Source organism: Microtus pennsylvanicus, chromosome 12 (genome assembly GCF_037038515.1).
Source record: "Microtus pennsylvanicus isolate mMicPen1 chromosome 12, mMicPen1.hap1, whole genome shotgun sequence".
Taxonomy (NCBI): Eukaryota; Metazoa; Chordata; class Mammalia; order Rodentia; family Cricetidae; genus Microtus; species Microtus pennsylvanicus.
The window spans coordinates 82,614,468-82,637,914 of NC_134590.1; the positions used below are offsets into that span (position 1 = coordinate 82,614,468).

General features: G+C 35.1%; 1 protein-coding gene across 1 annotated transcript in view; it reads left to right on the forward strand.

Annotated features, from left to right (window-relative positions):
* The window catches only part of Usp34 (ubiquitin specific peptidase 34), a 187,040-nt gene that overhangs the window by 101,097 nt on the left and 62,496 nt on the right, over positions 1 to 23,447 (forward strand). Inside the window, exons 30-41 of the mRNA XM_075944509.1 lie at positions 1,091 to 1,216; positions 2,653 to 2,775; positions 2,905 to 2,988; positions 4,177 to 4,263; positions 9,099 to 9,299; positions 11,923 to 12,005; positions 15,597 to 15,637; positions 15,781 to 15,905; positions 17,195 to 17,347; positions 18,611 to 18,715; positions 20,434 to 20,489; positions 20,578 to 20,698. Of these exons, the coding sequence (XP_075800624.1) occupies positions 1,091 to 1,216; positions 2,653 to 2,775; positions 2,905 to 2,988; positions 4,177 to 4,263; positions 9,099 to 9,299; positions 11,923 to 12,005; positions 15,597 to 15,637; positions 15,781 to 15,905; positions 17,195 to 17,347; positions 18,611 to 18,715; positions 20,434 to 20,489; positions 20,578 to 20,698 (1,305 nt within the window). The remainder of the gene's footprint in view (positions 1 to 1,090; positions 1,217 to 2,652; positions 2,776 to 2,904; positions 2,989 to 4,176; positions 4,264 to 9,098; positions 9,300 to 11,922; positions 12,006 to 15,596; positions 15,638 to 15,780; positions 15,906 to 17,194; positions 17,348 to 18,610; positions 18,716 to 20,433; positions 20,490 to 20,577; positions 20,699 to 23,447) is intronic.

The following is a 23,447-nucleotide window of genomic DNA, read 5'->3' on the forward strand; positions in this document are numbered from 1 at the left end:
GATATTGGTATGTTTATTGATCCTAGATAGATCCAAATCCCCACATGTACAGAAGAATCACTCCATACAAGGTTAGAAAAATGATTATGTCAATAGATCTTAAGTTCTTATTTATAGGCATAGAATATTTTTTGATATTCCATGTAACTTTTTTTTTTTTTTTTTTTGGTTTTTTGAGACTAGGTGTCTGTGTAGCTTTGGTGCCTGTCCTTGGAACTAGCTCTAGTAAACCAGCCTGGCCTTGAACTCACAGAGATCCACCTGCCTCTGCTGGAATTAAAGGTGTGCATCCAGCTACTCCATGCATTTTATTAGCCCAGGGAATCATTGTAATTGAACAAGTGGCAGTAATATAATAGATTTATATTCTATGGAAAATACCAGCGCAGTAGATGTTATCTTTTGCTGTAAATTTTCTTCTTAATTGGACTGAGAAATAAATGAAAACTTGCTTTTAAGTGTACTTTAGGAAATATTCCTTTTTAGTCATTGTTTTAATTGCTCACCTTGTTCAACATAAGTTCTAGCAAATAATAATAGTAAAAAGCAGGTTCTTTAAATTTCTGTGCTTTTCTTTAATCTTTGCTCACTTGTGGGTCAAAAGTTAATGTTCCAGTTTTATACTTAAATGATATTCTGAAAAGAAGAAATAGGAAGAGACTTGAAACAGATGGTTAAACTTCTAGTTCAAAAGTTGCTTGAGGAAAGTGATCAGCCATCATAGGAAATGCAGATGAGAAGTTGAAGAATTGCTGCTTCTACATAACTACTTACTTTCTTGATTACAATTACCTTGAGAAATGTATTCACTGTTGAAATCTCAGACTTTGTTTTTTTCAAAACAGGGTTTCTCTGTAGTTTGGAGTCTGTCCTGGAACTTGCTCTGTAGATCAGGCTGGCCTTGAACTCATAGAAATCTACCTGTCTTTGCCTCACAAGTGCTAGGATTAAAGGTGTGCGCCATCGCTGCACGGCTAAATTTCAGACTTTTCCAAAAGTGAGGAAAATTTTGCCAAAACACTTGACCTGAAGTTTAAAATTTTATTTCTTCAGATCTATCTTGATAAAATGGTTGTTCTTCTTTATGTAGAGTTTAAAATGTGAAGAACTTCATCTTCATGCAGAAAATCTGTCAAGGCGTGTGTGGGAGTTGCTGATGCTTCTTCCTACATGTCCAAACATGTTGATGGCATTTCAGAATATTTCAGATGAACAGGTGAGCCCACAGTCTACTTTCTTGTTCGGTGGTCGTTGTGTATATGTATGTGGAGGCCAGAGGTCATGTTGGATTCCCCTGCCATTTTGCCTCCTGGTCCTTCTGATTATCTTGTTAGTGAATTTGTAACTGATTAGGCTAATTGAGTCAAATGTGTCCCCCTGTTTCTGCACTGCCAGTGGTAGTAAGTACAGACATGTGATAGATATGCCTGGCTTTTTCTAAGGGTGCTTGGGATCCAAACTGAGATCTTTATGCTTGTGTGGAAAGTATGTTACTAACTGAGCCATCTTACCAACCCCTCTTTTGCTAATATAAAAATGGTATCATTTAAACACTCATTTGTTTTTAAGGTACATAACATACTAAATAAAATGCAAAGGTTAGAAAAGTAGGGATTTGCCTTTTTAAAAAAGATTTTATTTTCTGCATGTATGAGTGTTTTGCCTACATGTATGTCTGTGCACCATATGTTTGCCTGGTGCCTACAGAAACTAGATGAGGGTGATAGATCCTCTGAGACTGGAGTTATGGATGGCACCGAGCTGCCATTTGGGTTTCAGGAATTGAATCTGAGACTTCTGCAAGAATAATAAGTGCTCTTAACCAGTGAGCCACCTCTCCAGCTCTGCATATGCTATTTATTGATGAGGTTTTAAAAAATTATGTTTGTGGTTTAATCTCAGCACTTGGGAGGTAGAGCAGAGGCAGGCAGATCTCTGTGAGTTCAAGGGCAGCCTGGTCTATAAGAGCTAGTTCCAGGACAGGCTCCAAAACTATTGAGAAACCCTGTCTTGAAAAACAAACAAACGAAACAAACCAAAAAACCAAAAATAAATAAATAAATAAAATTAAAAAAAAAAAAAAACAACAACAGATTTTCTTTCCTCTGCCAAGTGCTGAGATCCTAAGTGTGTGCATCACTGTACCTGACCCAAGATTTTTTTTTCAAAGCTATACAAACAAGGCTTTTCTCTAGGGAAGATCTACTATAATGCTCACGTAATTAATTAAAAAACAAATGGTTTATTGTTTTGTACCACTTATTTGACTTGATATCCCTTTATATGAGTTGAGGACATCTGACATCTCAAATTGCTTGACTATAAAAAAATTGGCTCTAGAATGTGATTAGTGATTCCTTTAGTAATAGCATTTTAAAGCTGCATGTTATGCAAACAACATTAATTTATATATTGAGACTAAAATAGCAATGTTCTAATTTAATTCTTTTTGTATACTTATTTATCTTAACAATTTTTAATGAATAGTTTTGCTTTCAACATGCTATTAGTACCATTTCTTCTACTTCTTAAATGTTTTAAATTATACACAGTGTTGTATTTTATACTAATGTTCAGTTCTGAGTTTTGGAACTTTAGAGAACTGTCTTAGGAAGGTGTCTTGATAAATCGTTTTTCTTTTTTTAATTTAAGAGCAATGATGGACTTAATTGGAAAGAACTTCTTAAAATTAAGAGTGCTCATAAGTTGTTATATGCTCTTGAAATTATTGAAGCACTAGGAAAACCCAACAGAAGAATAAGGAGAGAGTCCACGGTAATTACAGTTCCATTGTTCTCATTAAAGGCTGCTTTACTCCAGAAGAATTCTAAATCTTATTATTTCATTCTAGATTGATATTTTTCTTCTGAAATCTCCCTTATTTATGTTTTGCCTTCCCCATAGGGAAGTTACAGTGATCTTTATCCAGATTCCGATGATTCAAGTGAAGATCAAGTGGAAAATAGTAAAAATTCTTGGAGTTGCAAGGTTTGATCATAATTGTTTTGGAAAAGATTGAGAAAGTACTTTTTGGGTTCTATAAATCGTTATTTTAAGGTTAATTTTCAAGATTTATTTTAACTTTCTGTTTTTTGAGTGTTTGCCTGCATATATGTATGTGCACCACTTGCATGCAGTGGAGACTAATTGAGGACTCTCTGGATTCCTTGAATTGGAGTTAAAGATGATTGTAGCCTTTCTGTAGGAACCAGGGTCCTTTGCAAGAGCAGCAAGTGCTTTTATAATCATTAACCATCTTTTCAGCCTTGTGGGGGAGCTAAATGCAGGCGTGGGGTTGTGTGTGTGTGTGTGTGTGTGTGTGTGTGTGTGTGTGTGTGTGTTTCAGAGAGAGAGAAGAATGAGAATGAATAAATAAGCCAAAGGACATCTTGCAGTGTTATCCTCACCCCTCCTTTGAGACATGGTCTCTCATTAGTTTAGAGCTCATCAGTTAGGTTGGACTGATGGACCAGAAAGCCTTTTATCTCTGCCTTCCCAGTGCTAGCGCTGTAAGCACAGCACCATGTTTTTAGGTGGGTTACACAAATTGGATTTAGTCCTGTGCTTTCAAAGCAAGAATTTTCAGGTCTGAGCTATCTTTGTTTTTAGCCCTGTCTAATTTAGTTTTTACATTGTAGATAAAAAGTTACATTTTACTCTAAATCATAATGTAAAGATTATTTAATGCTTTGTTTGTTTCTTCTAATTTTAGCACCAGTGTTTATCCCATTTCACTGTCATCATTGTATCCCATTCCTCCAACACATATTGGAATACTGTATCAGGACAGCCTAGTATCTGGGCTTAAATGGTTTACTGAAATAGTAAAGTCATTCTTATATACTTTTAATATGACTTTTTACAAATTTTTAAAACATTTTACATAGAAATTATTTTTATCTGGGTGTTGGTGGTGCATGCCTTTAATCCTAGCCCTTGGGAGGCAGAGGCAGGTGGATTTCTGAGTTAGAGGCCATCTTGATTTACAGTGAGTTCTGGCGTCAGGGCTACACTGAGAAACTTGGTCCCAACCCTTCCCCAAATTTATTTTTTATTATTTGTAGACATTGATTTCTATAAAGCACACATTTTCACAAATGCTTTTTAAGTCAACAGAGCAGATTGTCATTCTGTGCAGCTGATATTCCTTATCACCACCCCCACAATTGTTTACAGTTTGTTGCTGCTGGCGGGCTTCAACAGTTACTGGAAATATTTAATTCTGCAATTCTAGAGCCAAAAGAGCAGGAATCATGGACTGTGGTAAGTAAAGACTTTTTTCAGCTAATTATATTTTATTATCTTCTTTCAGTCACTTTTGTTTTATTGGCAAAGTAACTTACTATATACTTGATATAATAAGGTTAAGACATAGTAGGAAATAAAAGATTTGATAGATTGATAATGGATTAAAATTATATAACCAAATGAAGCAAAGAGGGAGTGTTATTTTTGGTTGGAGAGGATGGATTAGTGACTTAGAGCATTTGCCATGAAAGCATGATGAACTATTCAATCACTGGCATTAAGGGGTGAAAGAAAAATGACCTCCACAAAGTTGTCTTCTGATCTTTACATGTGATTGCTCACATTCAGTCTCTACCTACACACAGGCACACACCCGTAATAAAAAGATAGCTATGTAATTTTTCATTTTTTTTGTTTTTTACCTTTCTTGAGATGAGGTTTCTTTGTGTAGTCTTGGTTTTCTAGAACTGCTCCCGTAGGCCAGGATGGCCTTGAACTGCCCCTGCTGAGTGCTGGGATGAGATAACCTGCCCCTGCTGAGTGCTGGGATTAAAGACACAGCCATCATCACCTATCCAGCTATATTTTTTAATAGCTTGAAATGAATAGTACTAAATTTAATTACTCAGAAATAATAAGTTCACAAGAAGTTGTTTCTCTCTTAGGGTTTTAAATCATTTATTATTACTCATATGGTTTTAATGTTTTCCTGCTCTCTTTGGGGTTGTAGTAGTTTGTCTTTTAAATCATGGTTTCTCTATGTGCCCCAGACTGTAACTTACCTGATGCTGGTCTCAGATTCCTGCCTTGGACTCCTGAGTGCTCAGATTATAGGTTTGTGGTACCATGGCAACAGTTGTTTGCTTTTGAAAAATGATTCAGTTCAGGATGGTGGTGCATACCAGCACTTGGGAGGCAGTCGCTGTCAGATCTTTGAGTTCAAGGCTAGCCTGTTCCATAGAGCACGTTCCAGGACTTGCAGGTCTACACAGAGATACCCTGTTTAAAAAAATAAAATAAAAATGATTAATCAGAGACTGGAGAGATGGCTCAGGGTTGAAGATCACTGTCTGCTCTCCCAGAGGACTCGGACTCAGACTCAGTTCTCAGCACCCTCATGGCAGCTCACAACTGTTTGTAACTCCAGTTCTCACACAGACAAAATGCAAAACCACATAAAATAACTTATTTTTTAAAAATAATTTATTCATATATATGTGCTTATTTGTTGTAATGGAGATAAATCTATGCTCTTTTGCATGTACAAGAAGTCTTTTACTACTTACTTTTGTCTGTAGTAAATGGTCTCATTGTTTCAAAGTTGTTAGCTTTTGTTTTGACCAATTTTGTCTTAGCAACAGAACAGAAAAAGTGTTTCTAGACCATATTGACTATCTTCCATGGGATCAAAAAACTGAGAATAATAAACCTTTCCATTTTTATAATAATTAGAAAGTTTTCCAGTTTTTGTAATATTTCACCCAAGTATTGGCCTTCATTTTAAAAAAAATCTTTGGAGAAAAAAAGACCATATTAACTTACCACTATTAAAGAAATATTGCTTTAATATTAGTAATAGAAAGTTGCAATGTTCATAACTTTAACTTTATGCAGTAATGCTCTTCAGTCTTTTTAATTAAATATAAAACAGATCATTTTTATTTGGAGTTCAAATGAAATTTTAACTTGTTTGCAACAAGTCAGCAGCAGATATCTGATGATATTTTGTTCTACTTTGTGCAGTTGATTCTTTCCCTCCACTTTTTTAGGCTCTAGTGACTGGCAACAAATTCAGGTTACCAGGTTTTCATGATAAGTGTTTTTATTCATGTGCTACTTCACTGGCTCCTTTGCGTTCCTTTTAAACTTTGTGTTTCAAATTTAAAATGTAGTAAACTTTAAAATTAATAAAATTTCATTTTCCCAGTGTTAATGATATCTTGAGCATTTCTTTGTGTGGTCTTTTGTGACTGTGTGTGTGTGTGTATAGGTGTGTGCTTTTGTGATTGCACCTGTAAATGTCCCTTTGCCTTTTCAAATACCTTTTCAGTCAGGGGGGAAGACATTTACCACTTGGGTATTTGTAGTGTTTCCACTGGTGGCTGTTATCAGTATGTTGCTTTGATACTGGCTTGCTTTGGTGTTTGTTTATGAATATAATTGCTGGATCCAGTAATAATCATGTTTAATATTTTAAGAATTAGCTTAGCAGGTCTAACATTTATATTCCAACCAGCACTGTATATCCTAGATTTCATACTAAGGTTATTTACTATTTTCACAGCCTAGGTCCTGTGAAGTTAATATGTTGAGTGTTTGTTTGTGTTTTTGATTTTAAAAGCTTTCTGTGTGTTTATTGGCCATCTTGAACCTCATTTGCATATATGTTGATTCAACTCTATTGTACCTTTTTATTATTGAGTTTTGAATGTCCATTGTGTATTTTGGATACTGATTTCTTAGCAAACATACTGCTTTCTGCCAGCAGCTTTATAACTTTCCCTTTCTTGCTGTGCTATATATCCTAATGCAATATATCCTAATTTTGGACAAGTCATAAGTCTCTGTGATGCTCATACTTTTGTGGCATTGTGTAATTATGGTATTGAAGATTGATGATCATTTTCTTGTTTTAATTTGTATTTAAGGCTTTCATTGATTTTAAGTGAAGTTTTATTTATGCGAGTCATAATTCAGTCATTTTAAGAGAGTTACAGTTTTAGAAGCCTCAGTCCTTATGAAATACTTATACCTGCTTAAGAATGCAGAATGCTTTCACCTCCAGAGTTCTGGTTGTTTTTTAAATAGTCTGCTTACAACAAAGCAGCTCTAAGAAACTTAATTTGCTTTCTCTTACCATATATTAAATTTTGGTTCATAAACATTTGTAATTGGAGCAGTACTTAAGTACTCTTTTACATATGCATGTGTCTTCTAGTAGGCTCCAATGTACCTGTATGTGGAAGCCAGAGGTTGACCTCACTGTTGTTGTCCTCCTTAGTTTTTGAGTCGGGGTCTCTCATTGAACCTTGACCTCACTATTTCATCTAGTTGGTTGTACAGTGAACCCCTCTGGATCCACTTTACACCCCCACTCCAGCTGGGTGTACTGTAACATGTCATCACACTTGACTTTATGTTGGATCTGGACAGGAAACACTCACCTGATTCTTTCTAGCCCTCTATCCAGTTCTATAGTTTTCTTTGCTATAGTCAGTGCTTGTGGTATTGCATTTGAGTTAGCTTTTGCATGGAAAAGATAAGGTTGAATTGGTTTATTTATTGATATAAATATCTAATTTTTTTAACACCATTTGTTTTATATTGATGACATTTTGTAGTAGCATGGTATTGTTATTACTCAGGGAAGGATACTTTTTTTTTTCTGGTAGATAGATGTAAGTGTACCCATTGCAACCAGGAGACTACGTGGCCAAGGATTTATTGTAGTGAAATTTCTGAAATTCTTCTGCTGAATATAAGTGATGTTCCAATTAGCTTGTTCAAAGAAAGTTTCTTGTTGCTATTAGATCTTAAAATTCATTGTAAATTTTATGTTTTATACTAATTATTCTACTCAATAAATATTTATATTATATCCATATGTGATAAATGTAAGATTTTCTGTTAAAGTATCCTTTAGAGTAGTGGGGAATCCCTATGGTCTGAAAATATTAATCCTGGTCTACATAGTTAGTTCAGGTTGGCCTTATCTACATAGTGAGACCGTTGTTTCCTGTTGTTATTTTGAAATGCCTTTTTCCTGGCCCGGAACTCACTGTGTAGATCAAGTTCTAGCCTTCAACTCAGAGATGTACCTGCCTCTGCCTTGTAGGTGAAGGGATTAAAGGTGTGCACCACCATGCCTGGCCCTTTGTTAGCATTTCTAATAGTTTTGAAAAGTGCAGTCTTTGCAGCAATCCTGTGGATATCCTGGGAAACAAATGTGTCATTTCTAATTTATTATATATATTCTGTTAAAATTTATATTCAAAAAAGAAAATTAAAGTAACACTAGCCATAGCTTTTGAATGCAAAACTTTCTGTAGTGATCACTGTATTTAATTGAGTCCATGGCAAGTGTCTAGAACCTGGAGTGAAAATTGGCTGCAAATCAAAATGTAATGGATTAGCAATTCTTGCCTTGTGAATGGATGTAGGAATTAGCTGCCTATGATGAGAAGACTGTTGGAGTACTATATGTTCTTTTATCACTCCTTGTTCTTTTTGTTGTTGTTTGTTGGAGTTTTGTTTTGTTGTTGAGACAGGGTTTTTTTGTGTAACCTTGGCTATCATATAACTAGTTCAGTAGACCAGACACTTTTGAGGTCTCTTTCAGGCTTTATTCTTGTAAGATTGAAACTAAAGTACACCCATGGGGTATGCTCAGCTGAAAGCTCAATTAACTTATGAACCATTGGATTCAGATACTAATGCCCATTTGCCAATATTACGCTATATACAAAAGAATAATTTTCTTTCTGGTGTGTCACATATGGTTTACCCCTCTTAATTAAGCAAAGGCTTTGAATTATAAATTCTAGAGAAATGGTTGAAGAAACCTCTTGGTGATTGAAATAATTCCTATGAAAATTACCTTTGAAAATTTCATTTTAAATGCAGAAATTCCTTTGCCATTCACATTTATGATCTCAGTGGGAAGAAGTTTATTGTGAGAGTTTAATTTAGTAATGGAGCATTTTTTAAAGTTGCATAATTTTTTAAAAGTCATATAGCACATTGCTTAAAAACTAGCCAATTCTTTTTGTCTTTTTATTTCAAAGTTGTATAGTGATCATACTTATCACATGAATGAAAATAGAGAGCTGACATTGCTTTCTCCTTCACAGTGGCAGCTAGATTGTCTTGCTTGCTTGCTGAAATTAATCTGCCAGTTTGCAGTAGATCCATCTGATTTGGATTTAGCTTATCACGATGTCTTTGCATGGTCTGGCATAGCTGAAAGTCACAGGAAAAGAACCTGGCCTGGAAAATCAAGAAAAGCTACTGGTGATCATGCCAAGAGTCTTCATATACCACGATTAACAGAGGTAATATTCAGAAATCAAAATTAAATTGTCCTAATGAATTCTACTTAAGTTTTAAGAAAGCATATGGTTTAGTTTTTACAAAGAAATATACTAACACATAAATACTATTCTAGATTTTTATACTGCTACCTAGCAACTACAGCAGTGTTAAAATTTAAAATTGTTGTGATGTATTGGTAATAATTTTCAGTTTTTCATGTGCTATTTTAATAAGTTGTCTAATCTTACACGTACATGTGTTAATAGAACTTTGTAACTTACATTCGAAGTGTACCAGAGTCCATTCAGAAAAATAAGGAAATCATACTAGGTATTTCAGCACAGGAAATATAATAAAAAGATGGATTTCACAACATATGTGTTTCAACATATATGTTGAAGTGCTAAAAAAAAAATCAAAGTGTGCTGAAGAAATTTAGGTAAAGGGGCTGGAGAGATGGCTCAGTGGTTAAGAGCACTGCCTGCTCTTCCAAAGGTCCTGAATTCAATTCCCAGCAACCACATGGTGGCTCACAACCATCTGTAATGAGGTCTGGTGCCCTCTTCTGGCCTGCAGACATACATACAGACTGTTGTATACATAATAAGTAAATAAATAAATAAAAGAAATTTAGGTAAAGATCTGTTCACCTCTCCTAGAGCTGGATGTAGATCATTTTTGGAGTTATTAGAGTCAGAAACTTACCAAAGAAAACCTGTTGAAGTGATTTAGGCTTCTGAAAAATGGGGTTTTGCTATTTCTTGATTCTCAGAGGATACCAGATAAAAGCTAGTAAAAGGAGTCCTTTAGGTAGTTGGAAGATTGGAGCTGTTGAGATGGCTCAGTAGTTAAAAACACTTCTCTTTAGGAAGTCTTTAATTTGGTTCAGTACCCCGACCACACAGCTCACAACTGGCTCCAGGGAGAGCTAGTCCACTTCTGTGACTTTTTTGTGTTCCTGCATACATGTGATGCAGACATTTTTTTTTTTAAATGAAGCTTTCTGGATAAACACCTGGAGCAAACCTCACAAGAAAAACATGCAAAGCTAAAATCCAGTGTGACAGGTCATAGTAGGAATCCAAGGGAAGACTCTTGCTTGTTATGTCCTAGTTTTAGCATTCTACAGAAAATGTAGAGGATGCTAGATTTAGAAAAATTAAAAAGCTAGCACATCCTTCATTATAAATAGAGTTCATAGGCCAGGTGTGGTGCTCATCTAGGATTCTTGCACTCCTGACGAAGAGACAGGCAGGCAGAACTTGGGAGATTAGCCAGGCCAGAGAAGAACAGAGAGATCCTGTCTTTTTTGGGGGGTCAGGGAGAGAGGAAAGGATATCATTTTGACCATTCTTTGTTCAGGTATTCAGATGTATATCCTTCACCATCTCTGTTTGTTATTGGGGAAGTGGAAAGACTAAGATTGCTTTTTAGTGAAATCTCTCCTCATCCTGTCACCCTTTGAGAGGCACACCTCATTTCATTACCTGTCAAAGAACACAAGAGTAGTGAATTGTTACAGATAGAGGAATTTGGTGGTGAATGTTAAGATTTGGAAAACATTGGTATTACTGGGAACCTAAAGCATGTTTCACTTTTGCAATGTTAGGGGTTAATTTGGAAAATTAATCTTTCCTAGTATTGTAGATTATTTGTATCTCTCTATTTTTTTTCCTTTTTTCTTTTTAAAATGTGCATTGATATTTTGCCATGGGTGTCAGGTTCCCTGGAACTGGAGTTACAGACAGATGTGAACTGCCATGTGGGTGCTGGGAATTGAACCCAGGTGCTCTGGAAGAACAGTCAGTGCTCTTAACCCCTGGGCCATCTTTACAGCCTTATTTGTATTCCTTAGATATGAATGTTTCGTGAATTCTAAATGCATTCCAAAGTATTACATAGTGAAAGATACTACTTGACAACTTCTTTAATGTTTCTGTTATGTATGTTTTTACCAAAAGAAGCCTTCCACATTATAATATGGTCAAGTTCACTATGATACTTTCCATTAACAACTCCTGAATTTCCTTTAAAAGATGGTTTACTTTTATGTGTATCAGTGTTTAACCAGCATTTAAGTATGTGCACTACATACTTACCTGGTGACCAAGGAAGCCAGAGAAAGAGTATGGATTCCCCTAAAACTGGAGTTGCATACAGTTGTGAGCCTCTGTGTGGGTTCTGGGAACCGAACCTGCATCCCTTTTACAAACTGCAGGTACTTTCAAGACATCTCTCTAGCCTCTCACCAAATAATTTCTATGTTTATTGATAATTTGAATACTATAAATGTATGCAAGTATTGATATAAAAAATAGGGAATTTTTAGAGTGATTTGTTTGTAAAATATATGCAACTTCATGGCTGTTGAAAGTTGGAATATGTAAATGAAACTTGCATCTAGTCAGATAGTATATCCTTCTTTTTCAGAGTATTTTCATTAGATGTTATACAGCTAGGAAACATGTGTATATTTATTAATTTTTTTTACCAAAACAACTGTAGCTTAGAATGCGTATCAAAGTCACGAGAAATAAAACTTGCTGGTGCATGAATTTAAAGGAGGTGGGGAAATGAAAGTACTTTTTGTATTTTGCTCTATTCAAAGATTTTTTTTTTCTCTTGATGTTTTTATTTTTAAAGGTGTTTCTTGTGCTTGTCCAAGGAACCAGTTTGATTCAGCGACTTATGTCTGTTGCTTATACGTATGATAATCTGGCTCCTAGGTATGCATTTTATGTGTTTTATATGTATGTATAGTTATTAAACTTCATTTTTGCACTGGTCTTGGTGGCACACACCTTTGAGTATTCTGGAGGCAGAATCAGGTGGATCCCTATGTATTGGTCTACATACTGAGTTTCATGTCTCAAGAAAGGGAAAAACAAAAATTACAAATCTTTCATTTAGGGGCTGGGGATATGGCTAAGTGGTTAAAATATTTACGTACTTATGTTTGAGAACATGAGCTCAACTGCAAGTACCCATATGAATGTCAGGTGCTGTGTTGCATACTTATAGCCCTAGAGCTGAATGAGAGGGATAGAAGGATCCCTAGAACTCAGCCGGTCTACTTAACACAGCAAGACCCTGCTTTAGTAAAAGAGATACCCTTCTTAAAGATAAGGTAGAGAATAATAGACGACGTTTGACAGCAGCTCCGGCCATGCTTGCATCTATGCCATGAACATTCAAACAGTTTATTTCGAACAAATGTTTAGCAGAAAAGTTATTAGGGTTTTTAAATGTATTGCCCTACTTTTTACCCAAATTTTCATATCTTGTTAACAGTTGTCAAACTTATGTATTCCTGAGCATTTCTGTGTTTGTAAATTCTAAGGAAGTTTATGAATGTAAGGTCTAGACAGTATGACTATCTAAAATACTTTGATATTTGTTTCTTAAAATTAAGGATATGTTCTTAACATCTAGATTTGTGTGTGTGTGTGTGTGTACACTAGTGAGTGTTGGGGTCAACAGAGATCTGAAGAATACGTCTAGTCTCCTGGAGGTGAAATTACAGGTGGTTGTAAGTTGCCTGATATTTGTCCACACTTCCTGATTTCCTGTGAAAGAGTACCAAGTGCTCTTATCCACTGAGCCATCTGTCTAACCCTGAGTAAAACCAAATTAGTTTATGTAATCCAGCATTGGATTTGGAGAGATAACTCAGTGGTTAAGAGTAAGTACAGTTATTGTGGAAGACTGGGATTTGATTCCAACATCCACACTTAGACATTCACAATTGCCTGTAATCTAAGTCCAGGGATTTGATAACTTCTTCTGGCTTCCATGAGCATGTGTACACACACAGATAAATTTTTAAGAAATTAAACATTGATATGTTTGATTTTTTTTTTTAAAAAGAAATAGTGATAGGCATCAGACAAACATTCTACCATAAACCAAATCGGGAAACCCTTGATAATATGGGTAAGTTCATGCAGAGGCCACCAAGGTGTTACAGTCTTGCTTTGTTGCTCTCCATCATACTGCTTTGAGGCAAAAACTCACCTTTTCAACCAGGCTGGTTTTTCTACCAGTTATGGAGCTCTGCCTGTCTCTGCCCTCTAATGGCTAGGTGCATCCATGCCTTTCATTTTACTTGTTTACTTGGGATTCAAATTCTCATATTCATGCTTGCAAAGTAGCGATGGTTACCCATCGAACCATCTCCCTAGTCCCCTATTATCTTGTTAATTTATTCTTGGTTCAGCATCATGTGAACTATTTTTTGCTATTAGTTGTCATACTTTTTTCTTTTTCTTAAGTAGAGATATGTTTCTAACCTTTTCTTTATAGTATTGATATTTTAGTAGTACAGGCCATTCTTTCTTCTTTTCCCCTCCCTCCCTCCCTCCCTCCCTCCCTCCCTCCCTCCCTCCCTCCCTCCCATCTTCTGTCCCTATGTCCTTCCCTACCTTTTTTTTTTCTTTGAGACAGCTCTGTAACAGCTCTGGCTGTCCTGGAACTCACAGCAGTTTACCTGCCCCTACCCCTTCCTCCTGAGTTTGGAAGTAAAGGTATACAGCATCATTGCTTGATATTTTTTATTTTGAAACATGATCTTGCCAGGTCTGCCTGGCCTCTGTCTTGAAATTTTACTGCCTCAATCTGTAGAGTACTGAGAATCCAACCTGGTACAACTCTGCTTGTTTTTGTTTTGTTTTAGAACATTTTCATTTTGGGTCTTTCCTTTTTAGTAGTAATAGTCCAGAAGTGACATATTTTTTCTAGTACATTATGATGATGTTATTTAGTCTATTGATGATGCTAATTTTAAAAGTTAATCCGGTTTATTCCCATTTTCTTGGCTAAAAATTTCATTTTTAATAATCTGTCAATGTGAAGATATTTTGAAGGTATAAGCCTACTACTTTCTATAAAACCATAAAACTTCAATTGACTTGCACTTTTATTAGTAATTTTTTCTTAGATAATTGTTAATAAAATTTTTGCTAAATGTTGATTTTCCTAATTATTGGTATTACTCCAATGTCTATTGTTGTACAACCCATTACATAAAGAGAAACGTTTTCTTTGTTATTCATCTAGTTTAGTATTAATTTCTATTCATGAATCTGAAATGTTTATTTTGCTGGATGTGGTAGTGCACACCTTTAATCTCAGCACTAAGGAGGCAGAGGCAGGTCGATCTCTGGGTACAAGGCCAATCTCATCTATATAGAGTGAGTTCCAGGATAGTCAGGACTGTTTACACAGAGAAACCCTGCCTCAAAAAACGAATGAATGAACAAACAAACGAATGAATAATTGAATAAAAAGAAAAAAATCTTGGAAGTTGTGGGTGTTTGGTAATTTCAATATTTATGTTTCTTTCATGCACGGAACTAGAAATAATGTATATAAGACCACAAAAGCTGAAGAGGTGACTTATTAGTTGAGAGTACTAGCTGCTTTATCATCAGGACATGTGTTCCAATCTCAGTACTCACTTGTCTGGGCAGCCCACACATACCTGTTTCTTAAGTACTGAGTGGACAGAGATAGGAAGGCCTCTGGAGTGTCTTGACTTCTAGAGGATCTGAACCTTATAAGTCCCACCTTAGAAGAGGAAAGTGACCTCCACACCTGAATAAGCATGCATCATATATGCACATGCATTCTGTCTGTCTATCTGTGTCTGTGTCTATCTCTCTCTCTCTCTCTCTCTCTCTCTCTCTCACACACACACACACACACACACACACACAAGTGAGCTGTGACACCACTAGAACACGGTCAGTAGGACACAGAACTCAAACAAATATATAAATAAATTCTTTGTCTGTGATTTGAACAAACAATAACATTCTGCTCATTTGGACTACTTTAGAAACTTGGAAAGGCACAGATTTTTTTTTTTTTTTTTTTTTTACAATACTTCAAATAAAGATACGGGTTCATCTGTGTAGTGATGGTGCATTCCCTGAACTGGAAGACAGAGGCAAGTGAATCTCTTAAGTTCCAGGATAGCCTGGTCTACACAGTGAAACCCTGTCTTCAAAACAAAATATGAAATAGAAATGGGTAGGCTAATAAATGGAGACCTAGTTATATGCCTCTCTGAAGTTTGTCACTCTTTGATAACAACCCCTTTTACTGCTCTCCTCCTCTATCCTATCCTCTGAAGACCATCTAGTTGCTTTCCCAAGAATTTCATTTACTAGTAGTTTTTAAAAAAAGTGAAATCATAGTAGTAATTTTCTTAAATCTATTTGGAGTGAAGTTATAAACATTAAAGGATATGTAGTCATTATTTTTTTTACTTCATTGCCAGTTTTAATTAGTAGTGATAGCATATTTTTGTTTTACAGGGTTTTGAAAGCTCAGTCTGATCACAGGTCTAGACATGAAGGTAAGTGCTCAACAAAGTTATTTGTATTTTTAAATTTAATTTTTAATATTTTGTATTTAGTAATGATCACTCTGTCTTTTCTTTCTTAACACAGACCTGTATAATGCTTTTATTTAATTTATTTATTTATTTATTTATTTTAGTTTCACATTATTCAATGTGGCTCTTGGTGAGCTGGGCTCATTGCTGCTCTTTAGTGAAATCTAGCCTTGCTGATAGTGATCATTTACAAGACTGGCTGAAGAAATTGACCCTCCTTATTCCTGAGGTATGGTGAAACATTAAAGATTTGTGCTACTCCTTTTAAAACTTTTTGTATTATTAAGATTGTTAAACAAGATCCATAATGGTAAAGAAATGTTCATGATTATATTCATTATTACATTACCTATTTACCTTAGATATAGAATGTTAATTTAAAAATATGACTATTATATATTCTGTGTCATTACTATTTGTCATTTTTAAATTTTGTTCTGTTCTCACTGTTACAGGTAGCCACTGTAACATCTGGGCAGATCACTTGGAATCTGTGAAATGTTCTGACTTAAATACTTTCATAAGTTGTTTCTGGTTCCAAAAATATTTTGTCCTGTAATTTATATTGTAAATAACATAATTATGAAAACCTTCTTTTATCCTAATATTTCCTGTATATTTTTATATTTGTTTCTGCTTTTATAGCCATAATTAGGCATTTGTTAACAAGATGTTAGCATACATTGCCATACGACATTGACTACCTTGTATGTTGTTTATGTACATATGTATCATCAGAATATTAAATTTACAGTATTTTGCTAGGGTTGCTGTTGTAGTAGATCACTTGCTCTTATACATGTAGCATGCAAAATTCTGCAGTCCTAAACAAAACATAAAACACCATGCTAAAGAAGTAAACTGGCTTTGTGATCATGCTCACCTGTAGTTCCAGCACTTGGAAGGTATAGACAAAAGGATAAGAACTTCTTGGCCAGTAGTTTTGGGTTACCATGGACAACCTGAAACCCTATTTTAAACAAACACTTTTTAGAGTTTTTTTCTACAAAATTATCCTTCTTTCCTCTACTTTTTCTTCTCTCATTTCTTTATCCCCTTTACTTTTTTCTTTCCCATTTCTTTCCCTTCGTCTACACACACATACCCTTCTCTCTTGTTCATATATTTTTCCATCCCTCCTAACTGGTCTCAAACCCAAGGTTTTTCACATGGAAAACCTTTACTCTACTTCTGTATTACACTCCCAGGGATTCTGTTTATTTGTCTGTCTGTCTGTTTGAAAACAAGGTCTCATGTAACCCAGTCTGATCTCAAGATTGACAATGCAATTTAGGATAAGATTAAATTCTTGAGACAGTGTGGTCTCCAATTCACTGTGTAGGTGAGCATAATATTCCACTGATGGGATTGCAGGCCTGCTACATCAGGTATGTCACTACTGCCTGCTGGGTAAAATGCTGAGGATCAAATTCAAAGCAAACTCATTATCACTTGGGCTATTTCCCTAGCCTGAGAATAGCTTTTTAATTCTCAAATTGTCCCTTTTTTCCTCTTTAGACTGCAGTTCGTCATGAATCTTGCAATGGTCTCTATAAGTTATCTCTGTCAGGCCTAGATGGAGGAGACTCAATTCATCGATCTTTTCTTCTTTTGGCTGCCTCAACCTTGTTGAAATTCCTTCCTGATGCTCAAGCTCTCAAACCTCTAAGGGTAAAATTTTACCTTGCTGCAAATTTATTATTGTGTATTGTATTCTTGTAGTTAGCTCATGAATTTCTCGTTTTCTTTTCTCTGCTTCTTAATTGCTGGCATTATAGGTTTACACTATGATGTCTGTTTAATCTTAACCATTCTTATCGTCAACATTACATCTACTAACATCTATGTGATTTGATTTCAGCTTTGTGTTGTCTGTCATAAGAATGCTATTTTGGAAATACAGTTTATTCCTACCAAGTTGAAAAATTATGATGTAGCTTCCTTCCTGACTTAGTAACGTATTTGATTTTTTCTTTTTTACTTTTTATTCCTCATGATATTTTCAAATTTTGAGTTATTTTTTTTTTTTAATAAACCCAGTGTGACACTAACTTTGTAAAAGTTTTCACCACATAATAAATTCGGAGGGCTGTTAAAGTATTTTTAATGATATTGTGGGTTTTTTGTTTTGTTTTTGGGTTTTTTGAGACAGGGTGTCTCTGTAGCTTTGGAACCTATCCTGGAACTATGTCTTGTAGACCAGGCTGGCCTTGAACTCACAGAGATCCACCTGCCTCTGCCTCCTAAATGCTGGGATCAAAGGTGTGCACCACCACTGCCTGGCTAGTATTTTGTTTTTTAAAACATTTATCTTAAATATTGTATTGGTGTTTTTGCCTGCCTGCATGTCTGTATGATGATGGCAGATCTTGAACTAGAGTTACAGACAGCTGTGACAGCTGTGAGCTGCCATGTGGGTGCTGGGAATTGATCTCAGGTATTCTGGAAGAAGAGCCAGCGTTCTTAACCACAGAGCCATTTCTCCAGCCCCCATATTTTTAATAATTTATAAAACTGTTTACTGTAGCATTTGCGTATTTTCCTTGATTGTGTCCTTTCTAGAAAATTGGAAATTGTTTTTCTTATATTTTTGTTGTTGTTTTTTTTTTCCTTTCCTTTTTTTTTTTTTTTTGTTTTGTTTTTGAGACGGGGTTTCATTCAAAACTCCAGTCTGAGTTTGAACTGAAGGATGTCTGCCAGCCTCTGACTGGCACCATCACCCCAAGTTTGAGATTGTTTTTCTGAAGTTGTCTTCTCTTTTAGGTACCTTAATAGTCTCATTTTCCTTTTTCTCTGATTTTATGATTTGTTCGTCTTTTCTTAGAGTTTGAATACTATTTATTTGTGTAGGCATTTAATTTCATAAAGTCTGAACTTGCTTAAGTACATTATACTTCTAAAAATGATTTCAAAGTGTAAAATTTGTTTTAATAGATAGATGATTATGAAGAAGAACCGATGTTAAAACCTGGATGTAAAGAATATTTTTGGTTGTTATGCAAATTAGTGGACAACATTCATATAAAGGATGCTAGTCAGGTATGTTCAGAAAATTACCTATTAATTTGCTAATGGATCCATGTTATGCATGTGGATATTCTTGGTTTTACTTGTCCTTTCAGGAGAGGGCATGCTTATTAACGTGTAAGTAGTGAATACTGACCTAACTTTTCTGTTACACTAATACTTCTGTGTTCTCTACTTTTTTTCTCATTTTTACTTTGATTTTAACTGTTAAAGTATATCTTCATTTGTAAGCATCTGTAAGTACTCTTGACCAATCTAATATTTGTAAACTTTAATTGGAAAGTGAAATGTGTATTGTAACCTCTTTACTTTTTAAATTATCCCTGTTAGCATATGTGCAGTGCCCGTAGAGGCCAAGAGAGGGCAGCTTAGTCGCTATTGCTCTGTTTCTCTTTGTACAGTCATACAGATCAGATATTTATATTACGAATCCATAACAGTAGCAAAATTACAGTTATGAAGTAGTAACAATATCTATGCTTGGGAGGGTCACCACAAAATGAAGAACTGTATTAAAGAGTCTCAGCATTAGAATGTTGAGAACCACTCTAGGACCTAGACCTTCAGTTTCAGATGATGATGTGCTTTCTTATTGTGGGTCCTGGGGAACAAACTGGGGTCCTCTGGAAGAACATCGTGTTTGCTTCACCCCGGAGCCATGGCTCCAACCCTGAAATTTGTATTTTTTAGTGTGTCTGTGTCTGTCCGCCTGTCTTTTGGGTTTTTTTGTTTGTTTGTTTGTATGTTTGTTTGTTTTTGTTTTTTGTTTGTTTCTTGAGGCAGAGTTTCTTTGTAGTTTTGAAGCCTGCCCTGGAATTATCTTTGTAGACAAGGCGAGTCTCAAACTCATAGAGATCTGCCTCCTGAGTGCTAGGATTAAAGGGATGTATCATCACTGCCCAGCTTTTATTTATGTATCTTTTTATTTTTATAATGACATGTGAGTTTAGAGTCCTGATATGTAAAATGAAAAGTTTATGTAACTATGTGAAGATCAAATACTTTTTTTAAATCTGGCATTATCATTTACTTATGTTAATGAACAAGTTTTAATTCTAGTCAAAGTAATTTTCTCTTAGAGCTTTAGTTTCTTTGAGAGCTCTCTTAGGCTAAGTTCTATTTATGAAATCTTTTTATTTTGTTTCTATAGTTATAAATTAACTGTTGTTTATTATTAAAGCTTAGGTCAAAGATGTTAACAATAGAAACAGTCGTTAGAACTGTGGACAATATACAGTGTTCTACATCACTAGCCTATATATAATTTACATCTTGATAAATGTAGTTTAAAAAAAAGCTTTAGTATGATCTCAGTTGATTACTGGTTTATCATAATTTACTGCTGTGGTTATCATAATCTATCTTTGGTGTGTGTGTGTTTTTAAGGCAGGATTTGTCGGTATAGCTCTGACTATCCTGGAACTTGCCCAGGTGGCCTTGAACTCATAGAGATCTATCTGTCTCTGCCTCCCAAGACCTGAAAGCAAAGGTTGTGCTTATCATATCTCCTTGCTTATCATAATTGTTTTTGATGGGACTGTTAATGGTACATTTAAAATGATAGTTTTTTTAAAATTTATATCATTTAGAAGAATAGGTACCTTGAGTGTATAGCTTAATTTGCAAAATACAACTTTTATTACATATAAGGAAATAATTTGTGTTTCTAATCTGTTTAACACCAAAAATAAAAGCCTTATTTGAATTTTGTATTTTCTTTTTGTCTTAAGACAACACTCCTCGATTTAGATGCTTTGGCAAGACATTTGGCTGACTGTATTCGCAGGTAAAGTCTGATACAGAATTAACAATTACATTATTGAGCAAAGATAAAGAATATCTTTATCTTTTGCTTGTGATCTTTCTTTTAATAGTAGGGAGATCCTTGATCACCTAGATGGTCATATAGAAGATGATGGGCTTTCGGGACTTCTAAGGCTTGCAACAAGTGTTATTAAACACAAACCACCTTTCAAGTTTTCAAGAGAAGGACAGGTATGCTTCAAAATACATGCATGAAATACAACTGAAGCTTCTTTTTACATTGTTTGTGTTTTGTTGTTTTGGAGCAAAATATCCAAACAAGGTTTGCCAGAGCTTGATGATGAAGTTTGAGTAAATTAACAACATTGGTTCTAGAGTTTAAAAGATGAGGTTTGGCAGCAAATGCCTTTATTCTCTGAACAAGTTATAGGCCCTCTATGTACATTTAAGAAATATTGTTTATATAATAATAATTATAGTGGAAAGAGTTATGTTTTGGTATTTTTGTTGTTGTTGTTGTTGCTGTGGTTTTTTGGTTGCTTTGAAATAAAGGTAACCCAGGCTGACTTTAAACACTTTTGTTATTCTCTGTGGCTAATGACGGATTTAAACTCATGGTCTTTCTACCTCTACCTCCTAAGTGCTGGCAATAGTGGCATGGGCCAGTATGGCCTTTCAGTTTTTTCTGCATTGCATTGTGGTTTCTTACCGAATATTATTTTGAATATTGAGGCAGGGCGAGGTGGCACACACATTTAATCAATCCCAGCACTTTGGTGGTAGAGACAGGTAGGACTTTGAGTTTGAAGTCCTTGTGCTCTAGACAGTGAGTTTCAGGTCAGCCAGGGCTACATAGAGAGACCTGTCTCCAAAGCTCAAAACCAAACAGAACAATTCTCTCAGGTAGCAGGTTGAAGGAGTTCTTCTATTTCAGTTAGTTACCCACTTTTTCTAGTGGGCTCAGGATAAAGAAAATAAAAATGTTCATTTAAGCATTTACTGGCTCAGTATTTCTGTTAAAATACGTTGATTCCAGGCCTTAAGTATAGTTTTTCAAGATCTCTATAGCAATAGAGCTCATTTTCTTTTTATGTAAGTTGGTTGGCAAAGGTAGTTTGTTTAGAATCAGTTTTTACCAAATTCAGATTTGCTCTTGGAATGTTTGTTTTCTTCACATAAACATGTTGCTTTGTTTCTCCTTGATGATAATCTCACTTCTGAATCTTAAAATAAACAAAAATCATGTCATCTGTATGAAATAAAACTCAAATCACTTTTCATACTTTTTAGCCAACCTTGTTTTTTGTTTTTTTTTTTTGTTTGTTTGTTTTTTGTATATCCAGAAAGTAAGTTTTACATTCTTTGAAAATAGTAAGAAGAGGACAACATGGAAAATATTTGTCCTTTTGTTTTTTTTTTTTTTTTAATTCCTGTGACTGAGTTTCCAGTACCACCACAGGTTGACTCATTAGGCCTCACAGGCGTAAGCAATGAGCTCATGACTAGTTTTTATTAGAGTAGAATTGATTGATCAATTAATTATTAGAGTGGAATTAATTCTCCCAGTGGTTACTGTTGCAAAGCATATCTCCTATGTTTCCAGTGACTGAAATTCAAGATTCCTCAAAGGAAAGCTTTATGTAGTTAGTAAGTACAGTGAGCGCTTCTGTCTTTTAGGCAAAGTCTGATATTACAAGTCAAGTTTTCAGACTTCAGCCAAAAGGCAGTCTTATTAAAGAGTGATGATACTTGCATCTTTATATAGTACAGTTTTTCTGCTCAGTACTCTGTGAGGTATTATACCCCGGGCTAAATGGTAATGTTTGGATAATAAGAGACAATTAGATAAAAGAGCAAAGGAAAAATAAATAGAAAAGATTAAGTGAATATGAGATTTCTTTCCCAGCTTAGGAACTTTCAGAAGTTGATGGCTGGTGTTGGAGGGATGGCCCTTACCCATGTCCACAGGAACAGCATTATTGGATTCAGTGGGGGTATTAAAATGAAAAGATAGAAAGAATATAAAATTTGGCAGGGTACATGTTGCAAGATGAGTAAACATTGATTAGGGTAGAGAGGGGAGTAAGATTATGATCATAATATATTTATACAGATATGTAGTTCTCAGAGAATAAATTTAAAAATTTTTTTATGAATAGAAAAGACAATCTGGCCGGGCGGTAGCATACGCCTTTAATCCTAGCACCTGGGAGGCAGAGGCAGGTGGATCTCTGTGAATTCGAGGCCAGCCTGGTCTACAGAGCTAGTTCCAGGACAGGCCCCAAAGCTACAGAGAAATCCTGTCTCGAAAAACCAAATAAATAAAATGCAAAAAGAAAAGAAGAAAAGATAATCTGGTCGAGTTCCTCTTTGAGAAGCTGATAGCCATGCTCTTGGGTGTGTCTTTTTTTCCCCCAGCACCTCTTTTTCTTTTAATTTAATACAGTGCTTTAGTCTGTATTAAAATGTGCTTAATGAAGTCTTCAACTCCACTTCATAACTAAAACATTGCACAGTTTAAATTTAGGATAAAAGTTTGTTGTAAATTAAGATCTGAAAACTGATTCCATTAAAACAATTTAGATCCATCTCATGGTAAAACTTGTTTCTACTATTCACAAAATTAAGAAGATAGTTGTAAAGTCACGTCTTTCCTTCCAACTGTGGCATTTGCCACAATTCTGACAACTAGTGAGGTTCTTAATGTTTGTGAATTTTGTGCTGTGGACTTTGAGGAGTGGCCGTCCCTCAGTGTGGGTGAAGTGCTGTTTGCTATTACCCATATGGAGAAACACCTATAGGACTTGGCAAATAGGAAATAACAAGGCCTAATAGAAACTTTTGGTAATTTTCAAATGAAAATAACAGTAGTGTACATGATTAAGGATAACTATGAAATTTGAAGGGGGGGGAAGAGTAAAAGGTGGGTCCCTTCTATTTTCCTCACAAAAAATAACAGTAAGTTTTTCAGATGATACAT